We start from the raw sequence: 21,488 nt of genomic DNA on the forward strand, positions 1-21,488 counted from the left end.
CGCGCTTTGACATCAAGGCTTACATAATTCGCATCAAGTTGGTCACTTATTTCTTATTCGTGATTCAATAAGGATTGCGTGACCACTTGCTGATTTTCCAAGGACTAAGAAACCATTTACTTATTCTCGATGGAAAAGTTTCGACATCGAGTTCTTTAATTATTTCATATTCCCAATTCAACAAAGAATAAGTAGCCACTTACTTACCCGATTCAAAAAATGCTATATCAAATCTGAAGACTCTTCGGAGTAATAATAGATATAGTCAAGTCTAATCGGATAAATAAGGGTATTCTTATCGGTATTAGCTATATACAGCGGGATATTGGCAGTGTAGATTTATAAAAACTATTAGTGAGGTAGACCCTTCCTTAGAGTTCTTCAATCTGACAGACTGACAAGTAGACATACAGAAAGACAAGTAAATGCATACATACATTATGAGGCGCAAGTTTTTCGGGGATAGGATATCTCCCGTAAAAATTAGACGTATATTAATTTAAAGAATTATATAGATGTGGCTACCTATGTATTATTTAAGGAATGGGTTTGCATTATAAAATAATAATTTTCATATATATGCATATTTATCGCCAAATATGTTCCAAAGACATAAAGATACAGTTATTTGGTTTATTATTTCAAATTTAATAATTTAACAATAGGTGAAAAGTCCGTACAGTTATTATTTGCCCCATTATTAGCATAAGGATAATGTTGAAAGAATGCCAGTGATATGTCAAGCTAAACACAGATTCTGTTATTCATATAGACATAACTATATGTTTGTACGTAACTAGGTGTTTTATTTTTTTTTTAAATGTTTTAATTGATGTAACATTTATATTTTGCTCTGTAATCCGATTGTGTGTTTGTATTTTAAAATCATGTATTATCCTAAAGATGATAAACTCAATTTGATCTCTTTTAAAGTGGACATACATACATGTGTACGTGCATATGTTCTCATAGGCAGGTCTCATCTTGGTATGTACAAACGGACGGCAACAAAATGTCTTTATGTGAATGTCATTCATGTTTAAAAACCGTTGAGAAGAACATAATTTTTTCTTCTTCTCTTATTCAACCTTCGCTTACTCTTCAGTTTTAGGAATTCGTTAAGTGGCGATAACCGTAACATAATTTTTATTTTTATTTTGGTTATTTTGGCATCCACATATAGGTACATATCAAAGATAACAGCTAATTACCAACAAATCTAGATTAGGATTAATGATACTAGGCTTTTAAAACGTGTATCACCTGAAGTTTTGATTTTGAAATCTTTTAAAGAGATTAACCTCCAAGGGGTAAATAAGAAAACCTTGTTCAGAACAAAGATTTAAAACAAGTGACAGATGAATTACAACAATTTTATTTCTGCATAATAGAGACACACATCAAACAGCACAGAGAATATAAAGGCAAATATTATTAGGCATCATGTTCAGAGTCATTCGTGAGTACATTTAACATCTTTAAATCTGCATTTCCTACCAACATCTAATACACTGTATATGCATGTTGTTTCTTGGTTAATTTACAGAGCTATTAGCAAAAATGTTACCACCGAAGGCGACCTTGATAGCAACTTTGTTATATATCTTGGTAAAGAAATACAAATTTCTTTGTTTACTCTGAGAATATTCGGTCATGTTGTGTTGATTCTGATTCTTGTAATGGAGAATTGTTCAATCCAGAAGGAAATGCATATTCTTTTTATGCGATATATATATGCTTATACAACAGGATATGTTTTTATATTGTACACACAGACGCAAAGAAAATCAAACGTCGTTTCGCTTCGTTAATTATTGCTTTTTTAATTTATTGGCCTCCTCCGTTGTGTATGCCATGATTGAATCAACTTTGAAAGATCATACCTCTCTTTCTTACTGTAGTGTTTACTGGTGAGGGTATCCCTGAAGTTAATTGAAAAATAAATGCTATATAATTGATGTTATCAAAAATATTTCCTTATCATTTTCATTAGAAGAATCTCGTCATTTTCCATGGTATATTCCGATCTCTTCACAATAAGCACATATGGCAATACTTGCAGTTTGAATGCTACATGAAGTCTTGACATTCAATATTACCAGTGGAAAATTTCACTCAAGAAAGAGTAAGAATCTAAGGCTCATTCTTGTTTTAAATGTTTTATTTGTATTCATTAACATTTAGCATACGTGGTAGGACACACGTTCTCATAAATTATGTAAAGTTGGCATCGTAATGTGTTTTCGATGTTAAAAGCGCAAAGCAATCTACATAAATTAATGAATATGTGGTTGACAACAAAATATATACAGAAAGAGTATATTAAAAGAAAAGAAAGGGTAATAATGAAGGTGGATCGCACCACTATTGATATTAAGCGATGTAGACAATATGAATTCCGTAAGAAACTTATAGCTGTAGCTTAATCAAGTTCAAAGCATTCAGTCTTTTCACTGATCTCGTGATGTGACATTAAATGAAAATTTCAGGAGTACAAAAGTCATCTTTCAATGAAAATAATTAGAGGACGTTTCCGTCAACGAAACTAGCGTACACTTCTGTGCATTTTTTCTTTGTTCTAAAATAATTGAAGCAGTGGCTTTTGAATACGTTTATTGTGTCTTGTTTAATTTAAACGATTGTCTTTTTTTTGTTGTATTGCATATTAATTTCATTTGAATTTCCTACATTATCATACAAGATATTACATTCTTTATCGAGATTATTTTAGTTTAGTATAATATTGATTAATTTCAGTTAAACATATTTGATATTGGTTCTCATATCTGTAACTGATTTTTAGCGGCAGTCGTATTTACAACGAGATGCACATTCATAGACTTGACGCGCGCAATGCTCGCTCCACCACCACCCAGCTTTCTCGGCGCAAACCCAGTTACAAACTGTTTCATACACATTGCAATACGAGCAACCTCTTCCTTCAGCCAGCCTCTTCTCGTATTCTGGAAATAAACAGATTCGAGACATCATTTTGTATAATGAAAAGCTATTGTTTATTCAATTAATAATTAAATTTTGGTACCACATGAAACATGCTGAATTCTCTGTATTTATTTACGGTGAAAGATAGTTTCATCATATAATCTGTCAGCAGCAATGACATCACCATGTATTCTTGGTTAATTTCAAAGCATTAGTGAGTTCCAAGATGGTTTCTACTTGTTAATTAAGTTTCCTTGACCTCAACTGTTTTTCTGTGACAACGACATAAGGAACATTGCTGATGTTGCTGAAGAAAATATTGAAGTAAATACAATTAGATTAGTGGAGCAATTATAGGATTCACCCACATTAGACGATGTCATTCTGTTGGAAACGCATTTTTCTAAATGAATAGTATAGAGTCTCATTTCTATTTTCACATTTAATGATTATAAATGACTATTTATTTTAGAGGGCGTCCACAGATATGTCATTCATTTCATCTGATATGTTTCACATAGGGATATGTCGAGATAAATATTGTTTCATTTCAATGCATTTTATTTTAAATGTATATTTGATCAAATGGCACTGTATTGTCTCCACAAAGGATATCCCCCTACACACACAAAAATAATATTCCTCTTGTTTGAACCAACTTTTGGACAATGGCATGTGATATATACCTTTAAGATCAACAGGCAAATGAGGCCAAAATTGGGACTAAATATGTTTCACACTGCTAAAATGTGTAACCTATATATATATATATATATATATATATATATATATATATATATATATATATATATATATATATATATATATAAAACTGCAGCCAATGCGTTACGCACGACTTGTTTTATTAGCTACACTCTATATTCAACTGACTGCCAGTAGACTGGAGTGAACTTATCGGTGCCAATATGTGAAGTTGATTCTAAACCAAAAACATATCTAACAATTTTGTTTCGAATCGCTTGCAGTCTAAATTTAAGATTATCTGTGATAGACCTGAGTACCCGAACAAAGATGCATACTCAAAACGACACTGAAGGCACTCGACAGTAATTGACGGATATTAATAATTGACAATTCAGAGAAGAAATTTAACTCTAGCTTTAAACTTTTGGATAATGGACACTTCCATCAGTTATATTCTTAAAATGTTCTAATATCCGCACATAGATATTAATGTGAGTTCTTTGTTTCGCAGAGTTGACCGCATCATCGCATATAGTAATTTAACTGTTAATGTATTATTTTATTTTGTTCAATAAAAGGATAAATTCAGTTTTGCCTAAATGGAGGGAAAGTCTGGTACCAATAATAAATACTCTACTGGCTCAGTCCAGTTCTATGCGTAGATATCTGTCAATTTAATTGATATATCCATAAATGAATCAAAGGACATTTAAAAACGTAATGACGTAGCTTGATGTCAACAGTTCCTGCCACATAATTAACTGTAAAATATGGTGATGTCTGTGTAAACATGTTCTTGCTCTTCCGTAACTAAAAACCACATTTTCTTTGCAATGGATTTTGTTATATATTTCGTAATAACATATAGAAACGAACCGATGGGAGCACATTTTTTTAATCTCCACAGCGGTGATACCACTTTTATCGCGACAATGGTGATATCTATTTTGGGACTACTTAATTTGTCCCATTTAGGAAATGTATGCGCCCTTATGTTTATTATTCAAACATGTATTTCCACATTTAGTCCTATTTCAGTTTTCTTCATCTTTGGCTCTCTGTCTCTGTCTTTGTCTCTCTCTCTCTCTCTCTCTCTCTCTCTCTCTCTCATAAAAAGATGTAAAGATTGTAAATATCGGCATATATATATATATATATATATATATATATATATATATATATATATATATATATATATATATATATATCTGTTTACTGTATTTCTGTTAATGGTAGTTGCAGCCTCAAACAATTTCTGTATTATACGCTACGTTTCGTTGTTCAATTTCGTAGCACGTTTACTCTATTGACTTTGTCTAAATAGTTATTCTATGCTGTAAATACGTAGCAGATTTTATGGTTCACTAATATAATTTATTTTCAATACAAAGACACGAAAGTAGTCAGCATCAAACACAACGTTTGTCTTTGTTTTAATTATGTACCCACATACTTTGTCTTTGTAATATTTGCACGACTGACCTAGGGAGTACTGTCTTTTCACTCTATCTTCCTGTCGATGTCGGAAAGAGTAGGTTGGTGTTTGCACATTGAATTTTACAATCTCATCCATCAAGTTAAAAATACAGAACCCTGTGTGTTTTCAATCACTTTCCTTCTGACAATAGCTTGCACCCCTCTTCTACATGTGTAAGAACACATCGCATAAAACGAAAACGATTTATGCTCGCGTAAGGACATTTTTTGATCGTATGATTGGGTTTACAATTTCCCGCCAGATTTGTTGGGTAACGCACTGTCAAGGGCCAATATAATTAAAGTTTTTAATCACGTGTTCTGCCCAGCCAAATGCAATGCTTTCGCACCGGAAGTGCGCGGAGGGATTCTCTTTGCTAGGGACCTTGGCAAAAGTTGAGCCAATTTCCTTCTTGGGTGCGGACGTGTTTTCTTTTTAATATATACATTTTTCCCACCTCCACCCTGTATGGAATTATTATATGCTATCTTGTTGTTAATGATATGTTTGTTTTCTGGTTTTTTTTGTTTGTTTGTTTGTTTTTGTTTTTTGTTTTTGTTCCTTCTCCATTTGTCTGGTTTTTAGGCGCTTGCATCCGCACTAATCTCTTACAAGGTTATACGGCTTCTACAGTCTCGTTGTTTTATAATATCGCCCGTCTCAGGTCTCACTGCATAGTTTCGTATTTTGACACCCCCTAATTTTTAAGGTAGAAGGCATGAACCTAATTATCACAAGCCTAGCATTTATAAATTCATGCGTAATCTAAATCTTCAGTGTGGTTTAGATTTACTTTGAGTTCGGCTTGGAAATGGGTTGGGTTGTTGGTGACTGCCTGTCACATTTAGATGAGCATTGGAGATCAAATGCGTAACTTGGGCTGCACCTGAGCAGCCGACTTGGCTGACGTATTTATGTGTGTCTGCTACAGAGGTAAATATCTAAAAATCCAGATGATTGAGGGGTGATGAAAAGTATGCTAATTTGTTATAGTACTAGTGAACTTTATTCATGCATAAGGCACATACTGATTCTTTTAGCTGCCTTGTCACAGGAACATATTCAAAATAGATATTTCCTGTCAAAAATTAATGTAAAATTTAGGGGCTGGTGGCAGTGTTGGTTCAGTATAAAAACCATTAATTGCATAAGGAGTTAACCTGATTACTGCAGTCAAAATCTCACATGTATGCTTTCTACAAAAATCATTAGTTTGTTTTTATTTGTATCTTCAGGGCAAAATTATTCTCATTTTTCTGCAATAGGTCACTGTTGGATGAAAATTCACCAGATAAACTGTCCAGTGAGACCTCAGTGTTTCATTTGTTAGCACCTTTATTTGATATATTTTGTTCGAACAGTTATATTGCCCTAAATACATAGTTTAGGTCGAGTCTGCTCAGTATATAACAACTATGTTTATGGCGGTTGCAGCCTCAACTAATTTCTGTATTATACGCTGTCTCTCATTGTTCAATTTCTCAGCACGTTTACGCTATATATTTTGTCCACATAGTTATGTTATGCTGTAAATACATAGCATATTTTTGGTTCACTAATATCATTTATGTTCAATACAAAGTCACGAAAGTGCCCAGCATCAAACACAACGTTTGTCTTTGTTTTAATTATATACCTATCTCTTTTGATTTTATAATATTTGCACGACTGACCTAGGGAGTCCTGTTTTTTCACTCTCTATTTTCCTGTCGACTCTGTCGATTTCGGAAAGAGTAGACTAGTGTCTGCACATTGAATTTTACAATCTCATCCATCAAGTTAAAAATACAGAACCCTGTGTGTTTTCATTCACTTTCCTTCTCACAATAACTTGTACCCCTCTTCTACTTGTACCCCTCTTCTACATGTGTAAGAACACATCACACACACACACACACACACACACACGTATATATATATATATATATATATATATATATATATATATATATATATATATATATATATATATATATATATATATATTCTTGGAAAGGAACTCGAAACAACAAACTGTAGGCTTCAAGTATTAACTTTAGACAGATTAGTTTTCCACTTTAATTATACAGATTGACAGTAAATAAAGAATCAAAAGCCGTAAAGGTAAACTCACAATCATTGAAATCTTCTACGCTTTGAAGTCTGTTGGAAACAACCGCTCTGTGATGTTTCTATATTACCCAATGATACCAATGTTCACTCCATCTGTGTTAACAAAACTAAAACTTAATCCCCGTGCTCTATAATGTTCTCTGAGTATAACTCCAAGAATTACACCACTGCTAGCAGCTTGATTCCCGAAATGAATGAAACTGACTATAGTGCATATAATATTTACCGTCTATATTTCTTTTTTTCCCAGAGACGGGGATCAGCTCAAAAACGTCTTTTCCCGTACATCCTTCAATGCCCGCTATCTTTGACAGGAGGGTACTGTCTTCGATTTTTGCACCAATTTCATATTTGATGTTGATCTGCATAACACAGCATCAAAGTCAATATAGATCAGAAGATAGAAATACATTTCCTTTAAATACCAAAGTTAATATAGCTTAGAAGATCGATATAAATTTGCTTTACATCCTCAGTCATTAAAAAACACTTGCGTGATATCAAGAGCTCGAATATCGAGTTTCCGGAAAGTCACAATAAAGTGAGGAAACAATACAACTTACTCACGTTTAGACTGATTGAAGCTGTTTAGACTACTTATATATATATATATATATATATATATATATATATATATATATATATATATATATATATATATATATATATATATATATATATATATCCACCATATTGTATACACTTTCCACGCGTTCTAAAATTTATAGCATAAATGGAATTCAAAGCATAGCTACGAGAGTTTAATTTCATGCATCTAACACTGAAAGATACAAGACAATACGAGTATGAAACTGAACCTATAAGCCATTAGTGAATCTTCGAGAGTGCTGCTAACTACAATTCAATCGGCAAAGCCTTAAACAAATGAACTTGTCTTGGTTAAACAAAGTTAAAAGAGAACAATTTTTTAGGAACCACAATTCTTCTCAAGGATGATGTGGAATGCAAGAAAGTAAACAAATCCAGTGTTGAAATCTCTTTCTGATCTTACACTATACTAGAATCTTCTGGTTGAGTTCCTGCGTTAGTATCAATCTCGACGCTTTTCATCCTTCCAGTCTGTATTTAGTGTCAATCTCGACACTTTCAATCTTCTATTCTGTTTTTAGTGTCAGTCTTGATACTTTCATCCTTCATGTCTATATTTAGTGTCGTTCTCACACTTTCAAACTTCTAGTCTATATTTAGTGTCAGTCTTGACACTTTCATCCTTCTAGTCTAGTCGCTGACCCTGCAGAGGTGAAAGTACGCCTGCACTGGATCATAGAACTTACGAAGAGGTTGAGCTTATCTCCACCCTTACTTTACAAATCGGGCCCCCGAGTGGCCGACTGGTCTAAAGCGCTCTCCGTTACGGATCACTGCCATTTCGCCTCTGTCTGCGTGGGTTCGAGTCTCGGATTCAGCTAATGTGGGTATGTGAGGAAGCTTGCCAGTAGCTTCTCGTGGGTTGGTGGTTCTTTCCGGGGTTTTCCCGGGTTCTTCCTCCACCATTAATACTGGCCGCCATGTTAAGCCTATCGTGTGCTGGAAAATGGCGTTAAACCCTATAACAATAACAACAACAACAACTTCCCAAATCTAGAAGTTAGAGTACACCTTTTAGGCTACTCCTTGTAAGTTTTTTTTTTTCTGAATTAGGCAAATTAAAGTGGTTTCATCATATTTAGCCGCTCACTGTACAAAATATACTTACATCAAAGTAAAATTTTGATTACACAGAAGGCAAATTCGGCGCGGAAATAAAAATAATTAAAGGGAAATGTATTCTAGACATGACTGTTCTATTTCCTTCCTTTATTTCCTCCACAGCAGTGTTGGACATATACATTTACATATGAAAATTAAGATTCATGGACATTATTATCTCTTCGATTTCAAAGAACTAATGAGGTTGTTGTGATCCAGTATGTTTATCCGTCCGTATGCCATATCTACGTGCAAACTCCTCCTATATCGCTACAGCTAGATACATGAAGATTGAGCCTATAATAGTTGTGTGGCTGAAGTCTGTGCCAACACCTTTACAACTTTGATCTCTTTTACCAGGTGTCCTACATATCTAATAGTGTTGGTACCTACCACTACCCACTCCCCCGGTAAATATAATTAGACCCTAGAGACATAAGACAAATATACTGAGATCCCCACCCTTTACCCATGATGAAACAAATTTATACATGTATCTGATACTGATCCTGGGGTCCATCTGTATCCATAAGGACTTGGCTCAAAACTTGGAAACTGCTAAGATCTCTGACACGTACACAAATAGTCACTTACTGAGTAGTGCAATATAAATGTAAAATACAACGTAGATTGGCCCATGTATCAATTCTTACCGCCGAAATGAATATGCTTGGAAAATATTGGCATCTGGACTCTATAACCATGTAATAAATTCTAAGCGTGACAAAACAAATACGTATGCGCAACTAATATTGACTCCTGGGGAAGTCTTTCACACTATTATACCTGTTCAAGTGTGTTAGACTTCGTGATGGTTTTCAAAACGATCAAGACCCGAGATATGTGTTTTACAAACACATAATTCTATCTATATCCTTATTGGGATATATATATATATATATATATATATATATATATATATATATATATATATATATATATATATATATATATATATATATTGTATGGTCGTATACTTCTACCTATATCCTTACTGGATACACATACTGTATGTCACATAATTATATTTATACCATTATTGGGATAGGCATAGCGTATGGTCACATAATTCTACATATATCAGTATTGGGATAGAGATAGTTTATGTGATGTGATGTGATTTGGATTTTTAACGTAGCTTTAACAATTTTTCAGTCATATCGCTACGATGTCTGCAGTGTCTAGCACTGGGGCATCATGCCGCAAACATGTAGCATGATGTCCCACCCTTGTCACATTATCCTGACAAGTCCTAACACTAACCTCTTAATGCTGAGCGCCAAGCGAGGTAGATGTTGGTACCATTTTTTTTATGTCTTTGATATGATTCGGCCATGGGTCGAACCCACGACCTCCCGCATCCGAGGCGGGCGCTCTAAACCAGAGATAGTTTATATTACAGCAGGTATATAATACTAGTTATAACAACAATAACACAAATTACTGGTTAAATGCGTCTACGTTTTTGTGAATGCATCTTGAAATGAACAGTAGCTCCCATCATAACCTGGATTTCCGACGGCAACTGACCGTTATGAGATGATTGAGAACACTAAATATATAAATTACATGTGACCAGAAGTTTTTTCTTTGACGCTTACAAGTATTGAACAATTATATATGATATAATCAATCAAAGTTAAAGAAACAATTCCACATTTTTGGCATGCATACCGTAATCTATAGTAAAGTTCGTCAAGAACTGTGCTACAGTGTTGAAATGATAAAGAGAATAAGGGTACGTTCTGGTTTCCGTCAAAAAGGATGCATGAACTAAATTTGTTATTAATATTTCAGAATCTTTCAAAGGATTCGAATCTTGATAATTTGTCTGAGAGAAATGTAGTTTTGCATTATGGATTATTCTAAGACAGGTTATCCAAAATGTTGCTTGTTACAATATTCTTCGTAACAATTTCATATGGTAAACACTCGTGAGTTGAACATGCATCCAAGTGTTTCTATGTCAATACTCTTCCAAAAATTATGCTACGTTGTATATAAATCCAATGTTATAAAAAAAATTAGAAGCTGATTATAAGAATACTGAGTCATTAAAATCATAATAATTCAATTTTTGGGGTGAATTCCAGCATGCAATCACGCTCGTCTAATATCCCATATGTAATATGTACAAACTAAGTATAGTGTAACTAATACCTGTCCTTCGGTGGAATCTCCTTTACAGTTTTTTTGATATATTGTGTCATTCATCTTGTGCAAGTAGCACCTGCCTCCAGCTTTGGCATCGCTTTTATCCATTATCAGCTCATATTTCTGTATTGTATAAAATGAAGAGAATATTGAGCTGAAACTGCCGTCATTTATAGGAGTATTGCTTTTGAAGTATTAGAGTATTTGACTTTTTGACGAATTCATATGTTTGCATAATGTTACAAGAAATGGAAAATACCTTGCAAATGTATAGGGTGGTGTGCACCTTCGTTATCGATTTTTCGCTGAATCTCGATCCCCGATCATTACACGGAACACTATGGGATAAATGTACCCTGTCAGTAATTGTTCATTAAAGTAGAATAAGTGTTTAATAATTCCCTAAATTCGTAGAGGTTGGAGATCACAGACCCTTGTAATCAAATAAGCGAAGAAAAAGGCATGTAGGTGTGTTCAGTATGACCTACTTACTGAGATGACAAAGGTTTTTCGGCAAAATAATGCTCGCGCAGCCGAATAAGGCAGGTCATAAACGGTTAAGAATTATCCAAGATTTTCATAAACTTTTTCAGTTACAAGACTGTTTTTTGCTATTATTAAAACTGATTAATGATTTTTCTTTCCTATTAGTTTCTAGGCGACAGGGCTTAAAACCAAGTCCAATTTCTCCCTCATTTCATGGCGCAACGACGCATTTATGTAACAATAGATGACATACCAATAACGTGACAAATTAATAATGACATCATTGTACCTGCGCAGTAAGCTTTAGGTTTACAAAATCTGACACACGGATAATCAATAACAAGTACTGAGAACATATTTCCTTGAAACGAGCGAATAACGGATATGTTTCATCGAGTGTTTTCACAAGTACTTGATCCCTCGCGAGGTCAGCGAAGCTACGAGTGAAATAACTGAAGTTTTCATCCACCCGATAAAGACTGTTTATATTCTGTTGTGTTTTGTGAATTTTCGCACACAAAATAAAAACACTGTCATAATTACCATTCCAAACTCAAAGTAAAATAGCACATTAAAAAGAGAAAAGAAGTTTCACCTTGATGGATTTGAACTCGTTTTTTCTTCAACGTGGAGCGACCATACTTACCACAAGACTACACGGGCGTCAAAGAAAAACTTCAGATTTGTTCTTCATAAAGTTATCAGTGTCTATTGACGAGCGGTAAGGAAATATCAATATATTTTGCCACACTGAATTATCAAGTTTATTTTCATCAGAAAATCAAGTGATTCGTAAACATTAATAATCTCAAAAAGGCAAATTAATAGGAAACGAAAAATAAAATTAAAGTTGTGAATAAGTGAATCGAAAACGAAAAGGTTAAAAATATGAACTTTAAGCAATGCATTAAATGATTAGTAAGACTGTTACACGTTTTGCTAATAGATCAAACATTTTAAGATAACAGAAAATTCAAATGAGTATTTTAACACGATACATAAAATAAATGATTACGGTTTATATGAGATTTACATATTGTATATGGTGACACATGAGAGAGTGGGTGGGATTTTTGGCTTTTTGACCGCTAAGCTTCCGTGCAAATAAACACAAATTGAAACTAAACACAGAAAAACACTATATTAAGTGGAAGATTCACTGTGCAGTAACTGGATGTGAAATTTACACAAATATCAGTTTGTAAAATGTGTTACTTTTTTAATTCGTTTAAAAATCAATGAACACTAAAATATATCCAGATTCATTTAGTAATTGTACAGCAATATAAGGAAAATGATAAATAATATATTACGTTTTCACAATCTTGGATGATCTTCTGCGTCAGCTCGCCGTTCACCTTAACGTCATTTTCGTTCACTCCCCCAGGTTTCTTTTCAAAGGAAACCTCACTTCCGTTTTCTTCATCATTTGTATTTTCTTGTTTGGTTCCTCCAGAACCATCGGTATTTGTGTCATCTGACATCTAAGGAAATTGATTATGTATTAAAATTATTATTTTAGATTACGATTACCTAAGGTTGTATGAAGCTGAGAAATTCTTTTTTTAAAAAAAATCTAACCCTATACAAACTATGAAACTGCAGAGCGCCACCTAAACCAACCTATTTAATTAATGTTTTTCTAAACAATCATTGGCAGACGATATTTCCACTGCTCTGCCCTCTAGACCTCTTCCTGACATTGGTCTTAATAACCCTCCCCTCTATACCTCTTCCTGACATTGACCTTAATACCCCAGACATCTATACCTTTTACTGACATTGCCCTTAATAACCGTGCCCTCTATACCTCTTCCAGACACTGGGCTTAACAATACTGCCCTCTATACCTCTTCCAGACACGGGCCTTAACAATACTGCCCTCTTTACCTCTTCCTGACGTTGGCCTTAATAACCCTGCCCTCTATACCTCTTCCAGACATTGACATTAATAACACAACCCTCTATACCTCTTCCTGACATTGACGTTAATAACACTACCCTTTATACCTCTTCCTGACATTGACGTTAATAACACTACCCTCTATACCTCTTCCTGACATTGACGTTAATAACCCTGTTCTCTATACGTCTCCCTGACAATGACGTTAATAACACTACCCTTTATACCTCTTCCTGACATTGACGTTAATAACACTACCCTCTATATCTCTTCCTGACATTGACGTTAATAACCCTGTTCTCTATACATCTCCCTGACAATGACGTTAATAACACTACCTTTTATACCTCTTCCTGACATTGACGTTAATAACACTACCCTCTATACCTCTTCCTGACATTGACGTTAATAACCCTGTTCTCTATACATCTCCCTGACAATGACGTTAATAACACTACCCTTTATACCTCTTCCTGACATTGACGTTAATAACACTACCCTCTATACCTCTTCCTGACACTGACGTTAATAACCCTGTTCTCTATACATCTCCCTGACAATGACGTTAATAACACTACCCTTTATACCTCTTCCTGACATTGACGTTAATAACACTACCCTCTATACCTCTTCCTGACATTGACGTTAATAACCCTGTTCTCTATACATCTCCCTGACAATGACGTTAATAACACTACCCTTTATACCTCTTCCTGACATTGACGTTAATAACACTACCCTCTATACCTCTTCCTCACATTGACGTTAATAACACTACCTTTTATACATCTCCCTGACATTGACGTTAACAACACTACCCTCTATACCTCTTCCTGACAGCATCATTAATGATACAGAAGATTTTCTTTCAAAATCTCAACATTAGCAAGGCACGTGGTCCTGATGAGACCCATCCTTGGCTACTTTCAAAATCTCAACATTAGCAAGGCACGTGGTCCTGATGAGACCCATCCTAGGCTACTTTCAAAATCTCAACATTAGCAAGGCACGTGATCTTGATGAGACCCATCCTAGGCTACTTTCAAAATATCAACATCAGCAAGGCACGTGGTCCTGATGAGACCCATCCTAGTCTACTTTCAAAATATCAACATCAGCAAGGCAACTTGTCCTGATGAGACCCATCCATTAGCAAGGCAAGAGGTCCTGATGTGACCCATCCTAGGCTACTTTCAAAATATCAACATTAGCAAGGCAACTGGTCCTGATGAGACCCATCCATTAGCAAGGCACGTGGTCCTGATGAGACCCATCCATTAGCAAGGCAAGTGGTGACCCAAAATCTGCAAAGCATGTTCTTTACATTGGAAGAAAAAGTTACCATCAGATACCGAACAATAGAAAAACAAAAATTTGACTGCATATTTCTAGCTATAACTTCGACATGACTGTGTAATCCATTGCAGTGGCTTGAGATCAACGAGAATCTTTTCAAGGCGGTCCCAAAGGACATACTTGCAACTCAGAGATTTGTTTAATCACTACTTACGTCTTCACTCTAAGCTGCTATATCTCTGGTACGTGTTAAGTTACTAAATAACTGACTAAATATAGTTAGTTAGGTAGTAACTTAATACGCACCACATGACCTGAAGCTATATTAAAAAGTCCTCCAACTAACACCCACTTCCCACCCCTGCATCAATTCCAACACGTTCATACCTTTGTCTTCCTTATTTCTCATTTATTGTCTTGGTAACATGTTTCTGCTCTAATTGCTTGTGAACTAATGTATTGATATTATTTTACTGTTATATATACAGTTTTCTTTTAATACACCTATCATCATGTTTCATTGTTTGTAATCATTTACCTTTACATCTGACACATTATAAATAAAATGCAAAGTATATAATTCTTAAAAATTGCAAGAACGGTGGATGCTACTGTTCAATACGAGTTTAGTGTCTTTATTCAAAGGAACAAGTACATCAATTATATTACTTCTAGACCTCGGGTGCATAAAATACTACAATACTATTTGAGCTACTAACATCTCCTAGTTAGATGACCTGAGGCAATAGAACAAATTTTCATTTAATCTGCTACATCTGGCTTTAATTTTGTCATTTTGTATACATTTCAATTTAAATTAGTGAAAAGACACCGTAAGTTTTTGCTATTACACAAACAACAAAAGTTTATTAATAGTATTATACTGGCTAGAACGAATAACGTTGATGTAAATTAGACTCGATGTTACTGCTATTTATTGCTACTTAGATCTTTCGAACAAACGAAGAACCGAACTTGAAATTAAGTCGGTAATCATTATCGGATGCAACAAACGAAGAACGAACTTGAAATTAATTCGGTAATCATTATGGGATGCAACAAACGAAAAACCGAACTTGAAATTAAGGGGGCAGGGTCCAGTTTTTATGCACAAATTTAATGCCGCAATCAGCGAGCTAGTATAAAAAATCATAAAAAAATCAAATACACAAGTGAGGTCAAAAAAGTCCATATTTTTAGATACCTATATTAAAACAAAGCATAAGAATAGTATTCACTTGACCAGAGAAGTCAATAGCAGTTCACAGCAGAAGAGGTTTATGCACCCCAACCCCTATTTTATACCTGCATTTTTCACATCCAAATGCCATTTTTGACAGCATGTGGTGCTCACAGTGCAAACGCAAGCCCTTTCCCTGGATGAAAATTTTGAAAAACATTGTCTACTAAATAGTTTGATGCAATTCAGAATAGTTGTCATCCAAGCCGTTTTTGAGATACTCTAGTTGCCTTGAACCCACGTGTCTACTGCTATGGGAGGCTAGTTCTTCTTCCTAGCCAACTATTGGTATTTCACTATCAACATACTGCAGAGCAACTATGGAAGGTGTACATGCCTAACATCAATTTCAAGAACAACACAAGCCCAAAACACCTAGTTCACAAATATATCCATATCTATAAATACTAAACAATAATAGCTGAAAAAGTCACACCATAGCCTTAAGTTAAGAAATTTGCCAGGGGTCAATTTAGGAAACTGGACCCTGCCACCTTAAGCGGGCAATCATTATGGGATGCAACAAGCAAAGAACCGAACTTGAAATTAAGTCGGTAATCATTATGGGATGCAACAAATGTTGAACCGAACTTGAAATTAAGTCGGTAATCATTATGGGATGCAACAAACGAAGAACCGAACTTAAAATTAAGTCGGTAATCATTATGGGATGCAACAAATGTTGAACCGAACTTAAACTTAAGTCGGTAATCATTATGGGATGCTATTACCGCTTGAGATAAGCAACGATCAGTGCTATTGGGGCGCTCACCAGATAATATGTACTTTTGAGAGAGTGACGTATGTAAGGTGAAGTAGTTCGCATTTAAAACATGCACAATGGAGAGAATGTTGGCATACCTCTATGCTACATTAATGTAATGTGGATGATATTTCTTTTGGGTATTGTACTTTTGGAAATTTTACATGATTTAAGTATACTGCTAACTAAAATGACTGTTCCCTTGTGTTAAAAAATCAGCCTGAATTAGTCTAAAGTACACTATACATAGCAGCTATTAAAATAGGGAAAATGAATTTTGCCAGACTAGACAATACCAGCTTCTGAAAGTGCAATGAATGAATTACCAAATATATAAAATGTAAAAAAACTTATCAGCTCTTTTTTTATAAAATTTACCTCTTAAGTTCAGGAAGTGAAAATGACCAAGTAGAGCTAGCACTTTTATGAAAGATGCACATCTGAAGTAAGGCCAAGCTGTATACTCTATAACCCATAGTACACCCATCAATCATACACCAAAATAAAGGGAATTAAAGGTTCTTTGCATTATACCTAAGATATACAAGGTCTTTTTTAAATAGCCAGTATAATCAGTGAGGAAAGCCGGGGAAATTCTTTTTCTTTAACCTCCTAACCCTTATGCAAAATACGAAACTGTAGAGCGCCACCTAAGCAAGTCCGAGCTCGAAACGAGGTCACGCTAAGAACGGCAACTCTGTTAGCATTTAGGTTGTCTTCTCGAAATAAGATTCGCTACTTATCATCGTAATTACACGACTATGTTATGTGTGCTTAATAAAATTATTAATTTGATGTGTTTAATTTAATGTTAATGTTATTTTTGGAATACTTTACTGCCTAAATTTTGACCAAACTTGACCATGGAAATATGGTCATTAAATCTTTGATATCATGTTGACGTTTTTGAAGCAAAGCTCTCCGAATAAAATTATAAAAATAATAACAATTCAAAATATATTAGATTCGTTAAACCTTTTAACGAAATGCAAGAATGTTTTCTAAAACACTGATATTCCTTACCTTGAAACAAAAAACATATACACACAATTTCCATACGTATTAAATTCATAATAATCGCCATATGCATGAACATACATTGCCATCTCTGTTAATGTCACGATGTATGCAGATATATAAATAAATAGACTGGTACTCTATTCGTATTTTCCTTTGGGGTCAGAAACATAATTTATGCGTAAATTTCGAATATTAAGATTTTATTAATATGTCTGTTTTCATATTACAGGAAGACGAAGTTCAAGATGGTTGGGGGGAAAACAAAAATAACAAAAGCGAAAAGTCTGAAAAGGTAGGTTTTAAATACCTTTCGCCTTTCTTTCTCGGTTTTCAGAAGCTTCTGCAGTAATTCTTCCATGTTATCCATTCCATTGTTTTCCTCGTCCTTGCTGCATACTAGCGGTAATACCAGCAGGAAAATAGAAAGCCACATGTAGGGAAGATGGAGACGACGAGCCATTTCCAACAACAAACTTCGTTTCGATACCTGAATAGTGAATTCATGATCTAGTAAGTATAAACACCCAGTTGTAATTTCTCTACGCATTAATCACTTACCTGGTAGGGCCATATAAGTATTTTAAAGATCATACTCTTCATCGTGGATTTCACCCCGTTGCAATGTCCCGATTGATAACTGATCTATTAACCTGCGTGTGTGTATTCGTACTAAAAGTAAGCACGTGTTAACATTTTACATTATAATAGAACTTTCACTGATGATAATTTTTTTCGGCCATATCTATTTGCCAAGGAAGAGGTGTGGGGTGGGGGAGGAGCTTGATGGAGGCATCAGCATTTGGTCATGTCCATTCATTTATGCGAGAAGCTTGTTAGATAGAGTGACAAAGAAGTTACTCAACACCAACACGTGTGTGTGTGTGTGTGTGTGTGTGTGTGTGTGTGTGATATTTAGAATTTTTAACATAGCTGTAACAATTTTCCAGTCATATCGCTACGACGTCTGCAGTGTGGCAGTTTAAAGTGATGTCTAGCACTGGGGCATCATGCCGCAGACACGTAGCATGATGTCCCACCCAGTCACATTATCCGACCAGTCCGAACACTAACCTCTTAATGCTGAGCGCCTAGCGAGGTAGCTGTTAGTACCACTTTTAGAAGTCTTTGATATGACTCGGCCGGGGTTCAAACCGACGACCTCCGCATCCGGGGCGGACGCTCTAAACACTAGACCACCGGAACGGTCACCAACACATTACATTTTGCTAGCATATTTGCATCCAAATTGCAGCAATTTTCAAAGCTTTTTAACGCATTTGTTACCTTTCAGAACTAGGACTTTTTTAAAAAGCAAATATCTTGTTAAAACAATTAAGCCAACACCACTTAAGACAGAAATATTAAATCTTGTAAGCATATTTATATGCATATGAAAATGACATGATCATATATTTCCATGCTTCTAAAGCAGTTTTCATATTTTTCTAAAGTTTTGAACGTCTTAAACCTATACTGTTTGGGTATAGCGTTTAACAAAAACATAGTTTTGATTATCACTGTTTACATTGTCTAATGTCAACACTATATGCACACAAAACAAATTTCTCTACTTCCATTAAAACTCGGATTCTGCGAATAACACTTGTTAAAACTCATATTTGAAGATGCTCCGATTAAACGAGACGATTAAGGAATAATAGCCTCGATTTACTTTGATCCATAATTGATTATCAGTTGACCCCCCCCCCGAAAAAAAAAATAAAAAAATAAAAGAGTGGGAAGGTGCATGTGTTAAAAACTAAGAAGTACAATAACGGCTCTTTAGACCCGAAACCAAACAACATAATCTGTGTATATGGCTAGACTAATCAGGGCAAAATGTCTTAACTTCTACCTCTCCACATTCCAGCATGTATCTGTGTTAAAATTTTTAATTTTTGTTTTAAATTGTTGAAAAAAGAATGCTCAAGAGATTTCGGAAATCTGGAAATTTTGTTCTCTATGAAAGTTGTACAATGTCTGGCGACGAAAGACGGTAGTCACGTGATGAAAGAAGGCGATATCAACTACCAGTGATACACACTGGAAAACACGATATATGAAACGTATAAACCGTGTTTGTCTGCAGAAAAAAGTATATAAAAAAAAGTCTCCAAATCTTCAATAAAACATGAAAATATATAATGAGTTTACGATACCTTGATATTAGACCCTTTTCAACAGCGAAAACTGAAAAGAAATAAAATTAATACTTAAAGATAGAATAGGATTTTTGGATACGTATATTACTATATCAAGTTATAAATTCTCGAGACTTTCGGAGGAACCATTCATGTGACACTAATGACGGTCTCTGAGAAAAATGTTTTAAATATACATAGATATAAATTAACATTTAACCGCATTACTATTTAATACCAGAAAATTCTTTTCTTCTTTCTTCATAACGTCACTGTAAAAGACTTATGAATTATTCATTTTGAAAAATTACACTCGCGAAGATGCTCCATCACTAAGGTTATATATATATATATATATATATATATATATATATATATATATATATATATATATATATATATATATATATATATATATAATAATTTTTACCCTGAATGCTATTATAAATGAGCCATGACAAAAACAATCCGCACATTTTATATTATATATGGTATTTTAAGGCAAAGCCATTTACTTTTGAAAAAAAAAACATGAAAGACGAATATTTCAACTTACCTGGTCGCGATGTTTGTCTTCCTTAAAGCCCAACGCCTCGGAGAGTGTGTGATTAAGTTCGACTTCAGTTTATACTAATATATAGGAGACTAGCTCGCAAGTAATTGGAAGCCGGACCAATCAGATTATCCTCTTCGAAACGCCCCCCTATTTTTTGCTGAAGCAAACAATTTCTTAGAGGTCAAGGTTCTCGTAGATGCAACTGGGGTATATGATTTGTATGATATGTATCCTGCATAAATAATTGTTTTATTAAGTTAACATAGGCAACTCTATAAAAATTATGTCCAAGACGATAACGCTGCTGCTGCTGATTTTTTTATCAAAATATATGAGATATCCTACCGATGTTAATTATGCATAATTGATGAAACGTTTGCAATTTTACTTTTCTTGATGTCAACTTGATATCTTTGTTGAACACCTCCCACTGAAGCTCAGTTGGTAGAACGTCAGACTTAACCGCCCAGCCGGTACCAGCTGTGTCTTTGTGTGACGTACGAAAGGAACCTGGCAAATATTTCTTCTGTACTTTGAAACTGTCGTTAAAATCCATGTGATATATATATATATATATATATATATATATATATATATATATATATATATATATATATATATATGAAAGTTGTTTCACTGATATGCCCATTTGTGTACATTATACCTGCTTGTCCGTTTTGTGTAACTTCAAGCCATTTACATTGTCCTCCATGTCTAAATTTTAAAACCCTTAGTTTCGCAGAGTACAAAGTCGTAACTATCGTTGTGATAAAGATTGACCTAAATTATACACTGAGAGGAAAAGTGGATGCAGGGGGTTCAAAATTCATACTTACTATCTCTGCTATTCTACGCTACAAAACAAACTGAGAACTAAAACATATATGACAGTAACTACGGCTATAATTGGAGGCATATTTTCGTTAGTGGATATTTCTTGATTCCAGGTTAAGTGCGCTTTATGTGACAAGAACAACTTTTC

At 34.4% G+C, this 21,488-nt stretch overlaps 1 protein-coding gene across 1 annotated transcript; it reads right to left on the reverse strand.

Annotated features, from left to right (window-relative positions):
- Positions 1–1,359: 1,359 nt before the first annotated feature.
- On the reverse strand, positions 1,360–20,626 carry LOC149775196 (uncharacterized). Its single transcript, XM_089943875.1, has 7 exons — positions 20,507–20,626; positions 19,969–19,999; positions 18,117–18,296; positions 12,901–13,071; positions 11,108–11,224; positions 7,464–7,599; positions 1,360–2,963 (listed from the first exon to the last, which is right to left on the reverse strand). The coding sequence occupies exons 3-7, from the start codon at positions 18,267–18,269 to the stop codon at positions 2,800–2,802; spliced, it is 741 nt and encodes a 246-aa protein (XP_089800001.1). The 5' UTR covers positions 18,270–18,296; positions 19,969–19,999; positions 20,507–20,626; the 3' UTR covers positions 1,360–2,799.
- Between the last annotated feature and the right edge of the window lie 862 nt (positions 20,627–21,488).

Source organism: Sinohyriopsis cumingii, chromosome 19 (assembly GCF_028554795.1).
Source record: "Sinohyriopsis cumingii isolate HCF-2022 chromosome 19, ASM2855479v2, whole genome shotgun sequence".
Taxonomy (NCBI): domain Eukaryota; kingdom Metazoa; phylum Mollusca; class Bivalvia; order Unionida; family Unionidae; genus Sinohyriopsis; species Sinohyriopsis cumingii.

Coding starts and splice junctions, on each gene's coding strand:
- LOC149775196 (XM_089943875.1), bottom strand. CDS start 18,269: ATGGCTCGTCGTCTCCATCTTCCCTACATGTGGCTTTCTATTTTCCTG. Junction 13,072..18,116: donor CCGAGAAAGAAAGGCGAAAG/GTATTTAAAACC, acceptor CAATTTCCTTAG/ATGTCAGATGACACAAATAC. Junction 7,600..11,107: donor GAGATTCCACCGAAGGACAG/GTATTAGTTACA, acceptor TGTGTTATGCAG/ATCAACATCAAATATGAAAT.